The sequence below is a fragment of the Macrotis lagotis genome, chromosome 4, assembly GCF_037893015.1.
Source record: "Macrotis lagotis isolate mMagLag1 chromosome 4, bilby.v1.9.chrom.fasta, whole genome shotgun sequence".
In the NCBI taxonomy this organism is placed as follows: domain Eukaryota; kingdom Metazoa; phylum Chordata; class Mammalia; order Peramelemorphia; family Peramelidae; genus Macrotis; species Macrotis lagotis.
In genome coordinates, this window is record NC_133661.1 from 105,024,383 (window position 1) to 105,040,867 (window position 16,485).

At 37.3% G+C, this 16,485-nt stretch overlaps 1 protein-coding gene and 1 pseudogene across 4 annotated transcripts in view; one reads left to right on the forward strand and one right to left on the reverse strand.

Moving 5' to 3' along the window:
* Positions 1 to 9,409: 9,409 nt before the first annotated feature.
* MXI1 (MAX interactor 1, dimerization protein) overlaps positions 9,410 to 16,485 on the reverse strand; it is a 106,054-nt gene continuing 98,978 nt past the window's right edge. For all 4 annotated transcript variants that reach the window (XM_074233731.1, XM_074233734.1, XM_074233732.1 and 1 more), the window contains 3 exons: positions 14,445 to 14,559; positions 13,703 to 13,874; positions 9,410 to 11,165 (listed from right to left, as the gene is read on the reverse strand). In XM_074233731.1, coding sequence (XP_074089832.1) covers positions 11,002 to 11,165; positions 13,703 to 13,874; positions 14,445 to 14,559 — 451 coding nt within the window. In that variant the 3' untranslated portion in view covers positions 9,410 to 11,001. The remainder of the gene's footprint in view (positions 11,166 to 13,702; positions 13,875 to 14,444; positions 14,560 to 16,485) is intronic.
* Positions 14,896 to 15,008, forward strand: LOC141523127 (U6 spliceosomal RNA; annotated as a pseudogene).

Below are 16,485 nucleotides of genomic sequence, written 5' to 3' on the forward strand. Positions count from 1 at the left end.
CCACCTACGCATGACCTCCTGAACTTTTCTCTGACTCCTCAAACCCAGGCTGAGTTGACAATGCCTGTCAAGCTTACCTTAGTAACGTTTCTCTCATAAGGCCCCCTTTTCTCTCCTGCCATTACCTCTGCATTGGGGCAGATCCTTACCACCATCTTATACTTGGATCATGCAATACCCTGTTGGGTTTCTGCCTGCCACAAATCTCTTCCCCATTTCAGTTCATTATCCATTTAATGGACAAAGTGATTACCTTGAGAATCAAACATAAAATCTTCCATTTGTCATTCAGAGTCCTTTATAACTTCCACCCCAACACCTTTTTAAGTCTTCTTACACCTTCTAACCCTTCAGTCTCAGTGATCTAGTGATACTGTTCTTACTGGTTCCCTGAACAAAGAACATGGGGCATTGTTATTGGCTATCCCCCATGCGTGGAATGTTCTTCCTCTTCATCTCCACTTCAACCAAAAATCTACCTTTGTGAAGCTTTCCCAATCCTTAATTCTAGTGCCTTGCCTCCCCTGATCATTTCTATTTGGTATATAGCTTGTTCATAATCATTTGCACATTGTCGCTCCCCTTTGTGACCTAGAAGGGCAGAGTCTATCTTTTGCTTTTCTTTGAATCCCCAGCACTTAAAACAGTGTTTGTCATATAAATGTTTGTTGACTTAATAAATTTTTCACCCTTTTCCCAAACCCTAACCCTTTCTTCATCAATTTATATGTTTATTTTACATTCTCTTGTGCCTATATCCTTAATACATGTAATGGATACAAGGATCATTATCTTGAAAATCATAAAAATGTGTAATTTATCATGTGTTTTGAGTTCTGGTTCAGAAAGAAGGCTTGCCATGCCCTCTAAGGAATTTGGGGAGAGAAACCATGAATCTGGAAGGAAAGGAATCTCTTGATTCTCATTTCTCTTTGATTTTCTTCCCTCCCTTTAAATTCTTCCATCAGTTTTGGATGAATTTCCATATCTAATTGTTCATCTTCATCCTTTGTAACTGGGAAGGAAAGCTCCCTTTTTTAAATTCTCAATGAGTTTAAAATGAAGTCAGGGGTTTAAAAGAAATAAAAGCTTTGGTTTTCTTTTGTTAACTAGCTCTATTCAAAAGAAAACTTTCAGAGAAACATGGCAAGACTTCTATGAACTGAGGCAGAAGGAAGTAAGAACTAAGAAAACAATGTAAATGAGTAATAAGATAAGCTGAGAGCTGTATAATTTTAGTGACTTGGCAGTGGTAAAGATGAAATGCACTTTCCTCCTTTCTAGGAAGAGGGTGATAGAGGATATTGCATGTGCCATCAGATGCAGTTACTGTGTTTTGCTAAACTTCTTTGATAAAAAGAGAAGATTATTGGGTGATGGTGATTGGGGGTAGCATATATGAAAATGACTGATTGTAAAAAGCAATTTAAGAACAATCTAAAAGTGAATCAAAAATTGTAGGGCTAAAAGTATCTTGTAAATTTGAAATTCATTCTAGGAAAAGTCAAAATTTTTCATTTGAGCAGTAAGGAACTAGGTTTTAATAATGAGCCATCGCTTTTCTCTGGGTCTCTTTCATTTGTGAAACGAGAGGCTATATTTTTTACCTTAAAGCTCCACTTCAGCTCTAAATCTACCATTCTAAGATGATATTCAATTTCATATTTTTTTCAGTAACATGCAAGCATGTTCAAAGCATGTTCATGCAAGGGATGGACCTACCAAAACAGTATCATAATCACTTCCCTCATTTGGATTGCAAACAAAATAGGATGTCATTGTGGTATAGTTTTAAAAGTACATGATTAAGTCAGAAACCCTTGACTGGAATCCTAGATCTGCCACTTGGTTGTCTGATATTGGCAGTTCATATTCTTTCCTTTGCTCCAGTTTTAACCATCTGCAAAATTGGGAATTGCTTGGGCTAGATGGTCCTTATATCCCTTACATAAGTTACATGACATGTGAAGGTAGCAAATGAAAGGTATAACATGCTCTAAGAAAATCTGAGGAGGGAAGAAAAAAACATGTCTTTGAAGGATAAGTGAACTCCTGGATGAAGGTAGCATCTTTTAGCAGTTGGATATGTGGAAGAAGTCCATTATAGGTATGGAATGCAGACTGCACATAAAGCCAGGAAAGTGCTTGATTTGCACTATGATAGCTTGTTTTGTTCACTTATTTAATGTTTTATTCTTCATATGTCATGATCAAGAAAGATATAAAGTGACTTATTTGTAGGCATAAATATAACAAATTAGCTGAACTACTCAAGAATGCTTTTCTTCCTTTAATGCTCAATTTAGATCTGGAAGAAAAATCTTGACAATTTAATTTATGATAACTAGAACTTTTACCTTATCATTGTCATGTGTACTGAACTGAAGAAAATACTGGAATAATGCATCTGTCTTCCATTTTCTATTTAATTATTCATCCTTAAAAAGTTCAGGATAAGATTGGCAACTACTACATATATAAAGAACTTTTAAGGTCTACATACTTAACTCATTTGATCATCCCAACAAACGAATGAGATAGGTACTATTATGCTCATTCTGCAATCAGGGCAGTCAAGTGACTTCTGGTAAGCTGGTAAGCTGGTAAGCATGTAGGATAGGATTTGAACTCGGATCTTCCTGATTGCATGCCCAAGATGAATCTGACTTCAGGCCAAGTATTTTAACCCCTGTGCCATCTAGGGGTTTAGAGATGCACTGTTCTACCAGGGCCTAGCAAGAATCATGTCTAGACTCCCCTCACCCAATTTGGGAATCTTTAGAATCTTTCAGAGATGCAAGGGATAGACACAATCTAGGACAGAATGAGAGTCAAAAGCAGAGGAAAGCACAAAAGCAACGACAACCAGCTCTAGCTTTTTAAAGAGAAGTCCCATGGGAATGGAGGGGCCTATTTTCTATCCATTATACCACCTTGGTTGTATAAAATGAAAAGTTAGTGTCACACTGGGAGGGCATTAAATGTCAGGCCTAATAAGTAGAGAGATACTGAAAGATTTTAAGTAGAGAAATAGTAACAACTATGCATTAGATTATTTTGATAGTTGTGGAAAGGAACCTGGAGAGAGACCAATTAAGAGGCTATTAGGGTTATCCGGGTGAGAAATGATAAAAGTCTGAGTTAAGATCATCACAATATAAGTGGAGGGAGAATGGAGGGGGGAATAGAATAGACAGGAGAGAGATAGTGGAGACAGGATTTTACAATTTGGATGAAGGAAAAAGTCCAAGGTGTCTTAGGTTTTTGAGTTTGGGTGATTGGAAATAAAAATTGGAATGGAGAGATCAGGGATGGACACTTAGATTTAGGTGTGTACATAGAATGTAAGCTCCTTGAGAGCAGGAATTGTCTTTTCTCTCTTTTTCCATCAGTGGTATTAATCACAGTAGGTGTGCTTAATAAATACTTGACTGATAAAGTAATTGATCCCCCTTTTTAAATTTTTTTACTTATCGTTTAAATCTGAAATGCCATCCCTATAAAGCCTTTATTTGATAATGCCATCCCTCTAGGATACATAGAGCCTTTGTTAACATTTTGGTAGGTACTTGGGCACTTAATCTTAATTATAATATAAAAATGTATGTATAATCTAAATTATACACTATTATTCTATATTTTAGAATTCCCAATAGGCTTTATTAAATATTAAGAACTCCACTTTACAAAAATACTTCAAAAGAGCAAAACTTTTATTTCCTTCTAATCCTGACTAAAAACTCTGAGAGCAGGATTTGTGTTTTAATAAGATTTTGTCTCTTTCCCAGTACCCAGTATACTGCTTTTAACATTGTAGGGGCTTAATAAATATGTGGTGAATTTAAGCAAATTCAATAGAGAATGCAGAGAGAGAAATAAAAGCCTTGGAAGAAACTCAAACTGACAGGGCAGATGGAAGAAGAGGAACTTGCAATGGAAAATGAACAGGTAGATGGGTAGGAGTAAAACCAAAGGAGGAGGAAGATAATGAGCCAAGGTGACAATAAAGTCAAATGCTGCAGAATTATAATTACAATTCTGTCATTACCTGTCTGGTTTTTAGAGTTCCAAGTTACAGAAACACAAAATTGTCATGAAAATATGTTTTTTGTCAAGAATATGTAATTTCGGTTTCATGTTTTTCTTTAATAATCTGTTGTCAAGTGATTAGAGTATTTAAGTTATCTGAAGTGTGGAATTTTGCAATGAGGCACAAATTACCAATTCTAAACTATGAAAAATTTACATGAGTTTATGAGCCAGTTAATTTATTCAAGTCAAAATAGTGTTTCAAATCTTACTCTATATTTCTGGATAAGAGCAAAACATTTTTGGAGGGAAAAAAACAAACAGCCCAACCATGGTAATTCTCATAGCGAAGTACTTATAATCAAATTCTATAGATTATTGTAGCATTTTCTCCTTATCAGACATGTTTTCCCAGTTTCTTATTCAACACCTTTTGATATTTACCTTAGATTATCAAAAGTTATGAAAGCAAAGGCTCTAATCAGTGAAAACTAGAAAACCTTTTGAAAAATATATAGATTCAGAAATGCACTCATCAGAAGACCTATCATATTTGAAGAGATGTATCACTAGATTGGTGTATTCTGCATTCCAATGCAAGCCCTACACCCTGAAATATTGAAGATTTACTGTACACCTGGAATTATTTTTAAAATTTATTTTAAAATTATTTTTTAAAGACAGTTTTAAAATAATTGATATTGAGAAAACTCAAGAATGATGTAAAACTGTTTAGAAATAAATCATGGAGGGGCGGCTAGGTGGCAGCAGTGGATAAAGCACCGGCCCTGGAGTCAGGAGTACCAGGGTTCAAATCCAGTCTCAGACACTTAATAATTACCTAGCTGTGTGGCCTTTGGCAAGCCACTTAACCCCATTTGCCTTTCAAAAACTTAAACAAACAAAAGAAAGAAATCATGGAAGAAAAATGCCTTGGATATAAAACTAATATAATTTTGTCTGGCAAGGGCTTAATCTGGCAATCTATATAGGTATTTCCCCAGAAGGAAAAGGACTAGTTTCCAACTTCTCAAAATGATCTGATTTTTACCATTTTTATAATTGTATTGTTAACTCTGAGCAATTCTTTAAGGGAATCAAATAGTCAAGTCATATTACATTTGTACATCATACTATAATACAATCAAGTAATGGAAATGAATTTTCAAGCTCGATACGTTTATACATTGTTGGTTGACATCCAGTATTTTCCTGTTGTAAATTAAGTTAAATTTTTATTTCAAAAGAGATTGGCATGCAGAATATGACCTTGTGGTTAATCCCCTAATCTGACATTTTTCAAGTTTATAAATAAATACCTTTTTTAAAAAAAATACCCAAATCCTGTTGAGAGGTTCAGAAACCTCTACTTTAGTAAGGCCATTTGATGAACTTTCCTTGGTCCAAGGAGTAAAATTTAATTTCTGTCTTTGAATCACCAGCACAGCACATCATTAATAAAGTTTTGGTTGCTGAGGTCCAAATAATGAAAGGAGATATAGCTTTCATAAGGGCTGAGTTGTTGTATTCATCTTTAGCATTGTGTCTTCTGTTCTGCATAAGTTGATAATTAGTGTTATCACTGGTAAAGTCATTCTTAGCACTGGTACTAGAGTTAACCCAGGTGCCAGCAAAAAAGGCATCTCTTATTTTGGGATTAAGGTAAATGTTAAGAGTTAAAGCAGCTAGAAGATTAGATAGTCTCTCCATTTTTCATTTTAAGTCCTCAAAATCCATAACTTAAAATCAGTTTCCCTATCAGTCACAGGAAAAGCCTAAGGGAAAAGAGGCCACTGCTCCACTCATTAGGGAAGAGGCAGGTTCTTTATTTCAAAAACTGCTTCTCCAATCTGCTTGACCTAATGGTCTTCCAGTCCTTTTCCTCTGCTTGGTAAAGGTGATACATTCCTCTTCTTCCTTTTCTCTCCAATACCCATAAGACCTGCAATGAATTCAGTAAGGCAATGCAATGAATTTTTGACCTGCAAAAGAAGCAAGCCAGGCTTGAAAGGGACAGTTTCCACATACTAAAAGACCTGGCTAGTCTCAGAGATGGTAATTACTGTGTTGTCCATTGCTCAGAAGCAGAAGGCAGCAGCAGGTACTTCTTCAGTCTCCTTGCCTGGAGTGTTTTTTTCCAGAAGGGCTGTCAGATTTATTTGACCTACCTTTCAGTTGGCAGGATGGATGAAGCTACCACAGATGTCACAAAGGAGCCTGAATAAAGCTGCTGACTTAGAAACAAGTCAACCTCAAGATAGCTATCTTCAGATTGAGCTTTAAAAATTACTGTATTTTAAGGAATTTTAAAAATGACAAGTAGGCTGAAATGATGTATTCACCAGAGGTGTAATTGAAAATATGTAAGAAAATAAATCCAACAGCCAGAAGTTGCCCTGGAAATGAAGCTTTGTTTAGGCTCTCCCATAGACTAATAGCCTGAAAAGAAGAAATAACAGAAAGCTAGCTGTCAATACTTTAAGGAGCTCTTTCCCAAGATCATTAAGAAAGCCAGGAATGACAATGCAGTTATACCATTGCTTTCAAGTAGAATGTATACGAACACAATTAAAATTTTTTAAAATTATTGCCATAAGAAATTAATAATCAAAAACCTCATTACTTCATACTAGAACTGGACCAGAAATATTTCATCAAGGACTCATATCCATGTGCCATACCTCACATTTAAGAGAATTCAGACACCCAGTCCCACACCTCATATTTAAAAGGACTCAATATCCAGTTCCATAAGAAAAATCCATCTTTATGATGACAACTCTAGGGGGATGCATGTTTTTTTCTTGGCCATTTAAAGCCATTATGATAAAACTTAAAGAATCCTCAAAAGCCCTGATATAATCTAATTCCATGATAGTTCCTAGATATTCTTCAAAATTCCACTCATTTGGGAGCCAATGTAACTCTGTGGTGCAACTATTCAGAATATTAACAGCTTCCATTATGAAATAATATATTGAGACTTGACATTGAATTTGTAGACCAATGCCAAAAACACTGAACAGGAGCACTTGGTTAATGCCAGTGCCAGAAGTGCCAGTGATGTACAAAATGCTCTCCTCATGGCCTCACTTGTAGCTTTTTCACTGAAAATTAGAAATGAAATCACCATTGTGACTCATCTGCCTTTGAAATAATAGTACAGACCTTTATAACAAATTCCACAAGGCATTTTTTGAGTTTTTGAATCAACTTGTCATAGAATTTTGTTAAAATGAACTTGTCTGATACCTCATTATGATGTGAAAATGACCCCATATTATTCAATGTTCTAACACTTAAGCACATGCTTTGTTTGGCAAGTCATCAGACTGGTAAAATTTTGAGGTTGGGGTCAGCAACAGGCTATCTATTGCCTAAGACCAACCTAAGTAGTCCAGAAAGACTTATTATGGAAGGCAGGCTGCTGGGTGATGTGTGGATTGGAGGCAAGGGTATATAGGTCAAGACTCACCTGCTTAAAAGTATTTGGGAGGGTGATGAACACTTATCAGAAAAAATCACAGATTTTTTAAAAGAAAAATTCATAGATAGAAACAATTTTCTGCATCCAAAACCTGGAATTGAAACAGAGCTGAAGCCTATTTACTATAGTAGTAATAGCAGGAAAGAGATGGGGAGAGAAGTACTTGAGACCCAGGAGGTGTTTTGCATCTGCTACCTTTTGCCTTTGTATTCTTGCAAGTTTTTGCTTTGCTTTATTATGGTAGGTACTTTTAAAATTTAGGTAACTCTACTGTAGGCCTAAGGTGATATAAGGGCTATAATAGATAAGTAATTGCCACTTACTTGCAAGAGAAAAGCCTTAATTGGTTATGGGATAATTGCTTTTCATCCAGGAAGAAATAACCCAGAACTGTTTTCTCCTTTTTATTAAATTTCAGTGATGAAAAATACAAATGATCTTAGTGGCTATTCATTTCATAGAGAGGGACTAAGTAAAGCACTTCCACAGAAGGAACCCTTACATAGAATAGGTGTAAATGAATTAACACCAAGTTGTTTCCATCCATGGGCGCATGAAAATTTGTTACAAAATACCCTTCTTTCATGTTATTATAATGGGATATTACCTATGCTACAGGGATATGTCCTTGTATAGGGTTTGGGGATGCCCCAAGTCTGGTAACCAGTGATCTGAATAGAACCTGGTAAATTTAGAAAGGTTATAATAGGGTCATCACTAAAGGGCTCCCTAGAAAGCAAGTTGGAAAACAATTAATCAGCATTGACAGATGGATTTGTGCTGGACCTGCAGCAGTTAAGGTTATCGGATACATTAAACCATTTCATATCTGGTTGTGTGGTGTTCTATTATCTGTCAGTCAGTCTAGATACCTAGATAAACCCTGGGTCTAGAATCAACAATGATAATTCAAACTGCCATTAATTCCTGACTTCTATATATATAATATCAGTACATGCACATTTAGGAGGTGAGTGAACAAGAAGAGAAAGCAATCTGTCAATGTCTATCAAAGAACAGAGTGCTTTCCAGAGATTTATCTTCACAGAGAAACATGGTACAAAAAGGTTTTCTTCTTTAACAATTTTATTTCTTACAATTAATTTCACTTTTGAATCTTCAAAGTTGATTTGTCTTTTTAAAAAATTAATACTTTTTTCTCTTCATACAATTTCCCACCCTCCCCCAAAAGGGAAATAACCCAGGGAGGGGAGTTGTCTAGGGGCAGTTGAAATCCTTAGTGTACGTTCCCAACAAAAATCTTCCAGGCTCACCATTTTGTGACTGCAACTGAAGATGCAACAAAATGGTGGTATCTCAGGCTTACCTGAATAATATCACAAATGTCCAACCTGGGCTAAGTGAATCATTTCAGGGCCATGAAAATAGCTGTGGAAGTTTCCTCAATGGCTCCAATTGCATTTCTATGCTAGTGAACATAGCCATCAAATTGTGCCTCTCAGAAAAGACAGAAATAGGCAAGAATAGAGCTGTAATTTGGCCCAGGCATGAATGAGATTAATAAAGCCAGAAATACTTCATCTGGGTCACAGCAAAATATTTGCTTTGTCACATTTTCTTTGAAATCCCTAGTGCCTGAAGTAGCATATTATAATAATGGAATTCTAGTTTTCAAAACATGCAATTTGGTTTTTTGTTTTTTTAGTATTCAAACAAAAAAAAATCTAAGAATTTTGCAAGAATTTCTTCCACTCAGATATATAATCAAGGTAAGATATTTTTGGAGGCACAGAAGAGTACAAGAACAAGTGTATCCTAAGGCCTTATGTATGACCAAGTTGGCAGAACACATTACATTTCATACACAGGAGTGGTGAATGATGTTAAAGTGCTACTTATACAGGATAATCTAACATTAACACACAACTCAACTGCACTGCTAAATAAGGTTGTCTTTATTTCTTTTTTTTCTTGCCCAGCCCTACCTAAAACATAAAATAAATCTACAGGACTGAAATTAACAACCCATTAAAATCAGCAATAAGTTATGAAAATCATAAAGTAATTCTTTTAGTAATTAGGGGTAGTTAAATTACTTAAGGTATACAAAGTTCAAACAATGTCAGGGTTGAGGTTGCCAGGAAGGCTTTAAGGGGAGATGGAAGGAGGGGCAGAGAAGCAGTAGGGGAGAGAGGAGGACAACTGGGTAACTTGTAGTCTGCAAGACAAGGGGAACATGAAACATCAAAGTGCAGGCTAAAAATTTCTCCTTGAAGAAAATTAACATAGTTGATAATATTTGATACGAGCAACAGCACCTGCACAATGAGGCTGTGAGGGCCGGGAGGGAGAGAGACTGCCCGGAGGGAAGTGGAGGCGAAGTTTTACATGAGACAAGTGCTGAACTTAACTATGTTAACTATGATAGTGTAGGTACCGATGGTTAAAAGCTGGTCAAGGGGAATGATTCTAAAAAGAAACTAAAAACATTAGCTCTGACCTTTTTTCTACCTAGCCCCGACCTCATTCATTTTGTGCACTATAAAGAGTGAGGTGTGAGGTGTTTGATCATTATCAAATGCTGCATCAAAATAGATGATTTTTTTTCCCATGTGTTTTTCCACTATAAAAGACATCTATGTTTCTTATGGACAAGCTTTAAAAAGATGTCAGTTTGGTTTTTCAACACATACAAACATTTATCAAAATTGGAAATAAAAACGCTGCCATGGCTCAGACCTGGGCCCGCTTTTGCTGTGGGCACAACTCTTCAGGCCCATGCAGACATGGAGGCATGTGGAGCTCGAGCCTTCCTATCCCCAACCCAGACCCCAATGGGCTTCCTTCAGTCACCCAGGCTGGGCTAGTGAGCTGGCCCCTTCGGTGCCCTAGTGCTAACAATGCGGGAAGAGGAGAACTTGCTTTAGCATGGAGTCCAACAGAAAGCGGAGCTGCATGATGATCCCTTTCAATAGGCTTCACGGGAGTCTCTCCTTTGCAGGGCATGAAATGAGCTTTAAAAAAAGAATTGATCATCCACAGGCTTCATGATAAGCTGTCCCGGGCTGAGCTACAATAGCTCTCAGTTACTTAGAATTAATGCCTGATTGTTTTACTGTTTCATGACTAAGGGTTGGTTTGATTTTTTTTTTTTTGTAGGATCATAAAGCTCAAGAAGGGCCCAAAGCCCAGTCCTTAAATGTGTCCATTCAATGCAGTATGAGCAAACTGGAAAGGAAGAGAGGGTTGAAACTCCAATATCCTCTTTCAAATCAACCAAATCAAAGCTAGGACATTTCACATGAATTCTCTGCTGCCATTAAACATTATGATTTTTGCAATAAGGAATAACAAGTACTATGTTGGTTCTCCTGGGGGAGGTCTACTTATATATAGGCCTGTTGGACCCTTTTGTTCAAGTATAATTTTTGAAAGAGGAGACTGCATGATGAACCCAATTTAAGAAACTGGGTTGGCGTGGCCCAATGCATAATTTGCCCTGCACTGTTTTGCCATGCTGGATTCTAGGAGGTAAATGAGAGTTTGACACTGGCACTGGAATAACCTTCATCGCTCCCCATGCTCTGCAGGCTGCTGTGATCGTCAAGGTCACTGATGCTGGTGGTGCTGATATTGTCCACTTCTCCATGGGAGAACTCTGTGCTTTCAACATCCACTTCAATCTCCTCTGGCAAAGGGGAAAAGGAAAAAGGGTTATTAGTATTTGTTAGTATGTGTATGTACCTTTAAGAAGGAATGGGGCTGAGAGGAAAAGCAATTGCTTTTTGGGGCACCAAACAATTGTTTTATACTAAGCTTATTATCAGTGATCTCTCTGGAAAGCAGGAGGGGGTAAGAGTGGAGTGACATGGGGATATTTTTGAAAAGGGGAATGTCCGGGTTACAGTGGTGGTCTCAATTTAGGGAGCAAGTTACTAAATCCTTTGACGCCAGCACGTCTGGACCTCCCACCAAAAGTACTCAGTCTATTTGGGAATTAGTGTTTAATATTAAAAAATCCCAACTCCAACTGGTTAAACAACATCTGTTTTGCATCACACTTGAAACTAATTCTCAGTGTTGTTTATTAATCAGTGTTGCCTTGGGGGAAAAAAAGTATAAACTTAAGTAAACATAGGCTAATGGGAAAATATATTTAACCAGATGACTAGTGGCAGCAGTCCTAAGGGGGGTACCACTAAACTAACCAAGATTTTAATATATGATGTTTGCATCTAGGCATAGTCTATTCAATTCAATTCAACAAGGCCCGGGCTAAATCTATCATATAATTAATAAAGATAAGATTAATCATATAATAAACTTTGAAGGATAGATATCCAAAATAAGATATAGTTTTTTAAAAAAATTACTTTGAAAAGACTTGGTTCAAATTGCAGCTATACTGCTTACTAGCTTTATAATGATAGGTAATTCAATTAACTTCTGTGAGTTTGACTTAGTGCTTGTGCTAAATGGGGAAAATTATTCATGTCCTCATGACCTGAGAGATGCTTTGAGGATCAAATGAGATAATATACATAAAACACTTTGAGATATGATTACTAAAATTTTTTTGTATCAACTTTTACTTGAAATTAAATGACCAAGGATTTAGACATCATAGTATTATAGTAACTGTTAATGGCATTTCTTCTTGTGGGATAGAAACTTATACCCAAACAAGCAAATATTCATGACAAGAAAGTCCATGTACATAAATACCTGCAGTCAATCCAAAAGCTAAATTACGGAATATAAATAAGCTTGCATAAATAAGCATATATATATATGTATATGTATGTATTTGAAAATAAGTTACTTTAAATTTTTTAAAAAGGCTATACCAGGCCAAAGTAAATTTGGGATTTTGCATGTCTCCTCCAACAAATAAACCCAAGCCTTGAAGTCTTGTCTTTGGCACCAATTCCATAAATTACAAGTCACAACCACTGAAGGAAAAATGGAATTCTGACTGCTGAGCCCAAGGATGAAATGAGTTTCACAAGGATTTGTTGCTTTAAAAATCTTGGAGGTTTACTTCTAAAATGTAGCCAGCTGTCTAAACAAGCTATACAACAGAACTCTTTGCCACATCCAAAGCACTTCTGATGCTGCTTACTTAGCATTCTCTGATCCAACCCAACCTAATAAGCATCATTTATTAAGCATCTACTGACCACATGCATGGCACTGGCGAGACAAAGAAAAAGGAAGAGCCCATAGTAGAGTCTTTTCCCTCAAAGAGTTTACAACCTATCAGCTCTAAGATTCCAAAAAACAGCATGCATGCTGAACTTCTGTTTTGTTAAAAGGACTGAATCTAAGGACACTGTCCAGAAGGTCATGTTGAACAGAATTCATCCCCTTTGTTGAAAAGTAAAATAAAACTTCAAACCACAGCTATCAGGGACCTACTTTTATGGGCTAGTGTGAGCTACAAATGAGACAATTTTTTAAGGTGCTTGGCTGAATGTTTGGCACCTAGAACATAGTATTTAAATGATTTCCCCTTTCCTCTTTTCCTATAAAATCAATTAAAATTCTGTTAGGAGGAAAGAAGATTGCTGAATAAGTACAGAGTGTTGCACATGCAGGAGGCACATGCAAAGTATTTGAGGATGAAGATCATGGCTTGCTCTTAGTTCTCAGGTATCTTTCTCCTTAAGGGATTACAGAACTGGAAGGAGTCTTAAGAAATCATCTGGTCTAGCATTTGACCTTCAATCAGGTAAAGTCTTGTTTTTATAGTTAAAATGACTCTAGTCTCTGATCTTTTCACTAACTGTAATGACTTCTCCAGAAGGTGGAGTTCTTTCCTCTGCTACCATTATACCTAAAATATTTTCCTTCCTTGGCACTGTCTGGGTGTCAAAAAAATCAATGCTTTGAGATTCTCAAAAGTCAAATAAACCCCAGAATCTCTAGGACCTTAGTGTGCTCACTTCTGGGGTGAGCACCATTTTTTCAAAAGGGCATGGAAGGAGCCTGGAGGAGAGGAGATACAGCTGCCTGGTGGATCTGGAGAATGTGGCCAATTCCAGAAAAGTGTCCTTGGATAGCTGTGACAAGAGGAAGATAAGATTACACTATCTTTTCTTGATTGTTTTTAAGGAAATCATTAAGATTTACATCTTTGCTTGAGTAATAGCTCTGAATGTTTCCAAATTTTACTTGTGAGTAAAGAAGATAATGTTACGCTTAGGGGAGATGAAGTTTGCCTACCTCGCTCTGAATCAGAACGATCTGAAGAAATGGTAGAGCCAATGCTGTCCATCCGTACTCGTTCCGTCTCCGGAGGCCCTTGCAGCTGTTCCAGCCGTCGCTTTAAAAACCTCTGTTCTCGTTCCAGATTTTCAAGCTGGTGCTGGCTCTTTCTTTCAGCTTCTTCAAGTTTCTAAAATGATAACACATTGTTTATTTATGTTTGTGCACATTACACTGACAAAAATAATTGTACATTCTGATATCCTGCCTAACATCTAAGGAAGGAAAAAGAAAAACAGGGCTATTTTTCACCCTTTTTTTCATCACAAAACTATGTCTTTATCTTTCAATGCACTATTTGTACAAAATGGGGAAGTCGCTAGTAATCTCCTTGAACAAGAGACTTCCCTTGCTGAACACCGATGGAAAAATACTGAGGGGCTGCAGTGTCAAATCTGAGCTTCCTCCACCAGAGGGCCTTATTTCTTTCCTTCCTAGAATCAGAAAAATATTTGGTATTTTTCTCCCTGTTTGCAGCACGCCAAATGGCCACACTGTCTGCACAACTTCTAATTGGAGGCTGTGCCAGTCTAGTTTGCTTAGCTCTGTAGCATTTTTTTTAAAGGCTCACTTCTTATGGCCCATAAGTGGGCCGACTCAGCGGCTAACAACCACTTTAGTAGATGATGCTAATGAAGAGCAGATGCCCTTCTGTCTGGGTGGCTGATATCACCCCTCAGCGTTCAGGGGAGCGGCTTACCTTGATGTGTGCTTTGGCTTTGTTGAGCAGCCCAAGCGTGGTGTGCCTGGTGCAGTCTGGTCCAAGAGGGATCAGCACTTTCAAACGTTCCAAACAAAGGCGCAGATGAGCTCGTCTGGAGGAGATGGAAAAGAGTCAGATCAGGTGGGGAGGGGCAGGGGGGCCCCCCTCTTCTACTCAGTAATCATGAACCCGATGCTTGGCCACAAGATGCATGGTCTGCCTTTTCATACCCATTTTGCCCTTTATATTTTCTAGTGCCAAAGTCCTAAGCAGCAAGTGCAGGCTTGTCATGTTTTGGGGTCTTGCCTTTCCCAACTATTTCATGTTACAAAATTTGTTCTAGGTCATTATTCCCATTAGTAAAGCCTGACATAGATGGGTCATTTATTTGTCCTCAGACCCAATAAGTTATTTCAGCGTGATATCATCTAGTATGGAAAGTGCAAGTGTGCTCACTTTGGCAGCACATATACTAAAATTGGAATGATACAGAGACTAGCATGGCCCCTGTGCAAGGATGACATGCAAATTCATGAAGGAAGGTGCGAGTTAAATGTTTATGATCCTGACAACCCAAAGCCTAAGGCTAGTAATTGTATGTATGTGGGGAGGAGGGACAGCGATTCAGCTAAGTTATCCTGTAGAAATGTAAAATTTTGTCTCATAAATTTTCACAGGGTCATAGATTTAGAGTTAGAAGATGTCAAGTGAACTCATCATTTTACAGAGAAGGAAACTGAGGCACAGAAAAGTTAAGTGTCTAGCCTAAGGTATTGCAGCTAATTTCCGAGGCAGGTTTTGAACCCAGGTTTTTCTGACTACAAGGTCAGGGTTGTGTCCACCTCAGTGCAGTCACTACATGCTCTCTTTTGTGCATCAGCTTCTACTGTCCATCAAAAAGTAAATAAGTAGCAAACAAGTATCTAAAATTTCAACTTTACTGTAGTGGAGACAAAGCTAAATATAATGGAACATTTAAAACCTGTACCTGGTAGGGAGGGATATGAAAGGATAGAAAATATGCCCACTTAATCTCCTTGAGGCCCAATTCCTGAAACCACCTTAGATTTTAATTGCAATTTTCCCCTCCTCTTTTCTTTATATTTGCAAAAGAAAAGATTGACAAGATTGTTCAAAAAAAGTCACCAAGTTTTACAAACACATTCTACTGGAAATTCTGAGGCAGAGTTTCCTGTAAATTCTTTTTTTTTTTTTTAGTCTTTTTTGCAAGGCAAACGGGGTTAAGTGGCTTGCCCAAGGCCACACAGCTAGGTAATTATTACGCGTCTGAGACCGGATTTGAACCCAGGTACTCCTGACTCCAGGGCTGGTGCTTTATCCACTATGCCACCTAGCCGCCCCCCCTGTAAATTCTGAAACATAAACTCCTACCTTTTCTGGAACTAACACGCTATGATCAGACCAATCTCCAATAACAATAGTCCAATATGAAATAATTTATCAATTAATATCATGTATTAAAAGGAAGTCAAAGAATATGTCTTTGAAACCATACATCCTCAGTCCTCCCAGGGCTCTTGCAAATGAACTTCCAAAATTTACCACGAACAGAATAGAAGCATCATCCATCTTCCCTTCATAGAAGACAGAAGTGGATTTTACAAAATCACTAAGCCTATGCCCTCTCCATCTAAATGTGCAGAAATAGTGTTAAAGTGAAATTCCCATTGTTATCAGGCTAAAGAAGCATCATACTTAGGCAATTCTGTCACAAGCAAGGCTGATTAAGGCTGGGAAGGTCAGGGCTTTGGCTGATAAACTGTCAATATTCTTGCAGCACCCACTAATCCAACTACCTTTAGGGTCTATCAGATAATTCCATTACAAACTGCTAAAGCGAGTAACTCAATTCCAGGCAAAAATGTGATAAACTCAGTTTCAGCAAAGGAATGCTTTTTATTTGACCCAGGTTATGAAAAAATAAAAAACAAAAACCTCTCAATTTATTAGCAAATTTCCCTAAATGATGCTTAAACTTATAGTCTTTTATCCCCAACTTCATGAAGCCTTGCACTCA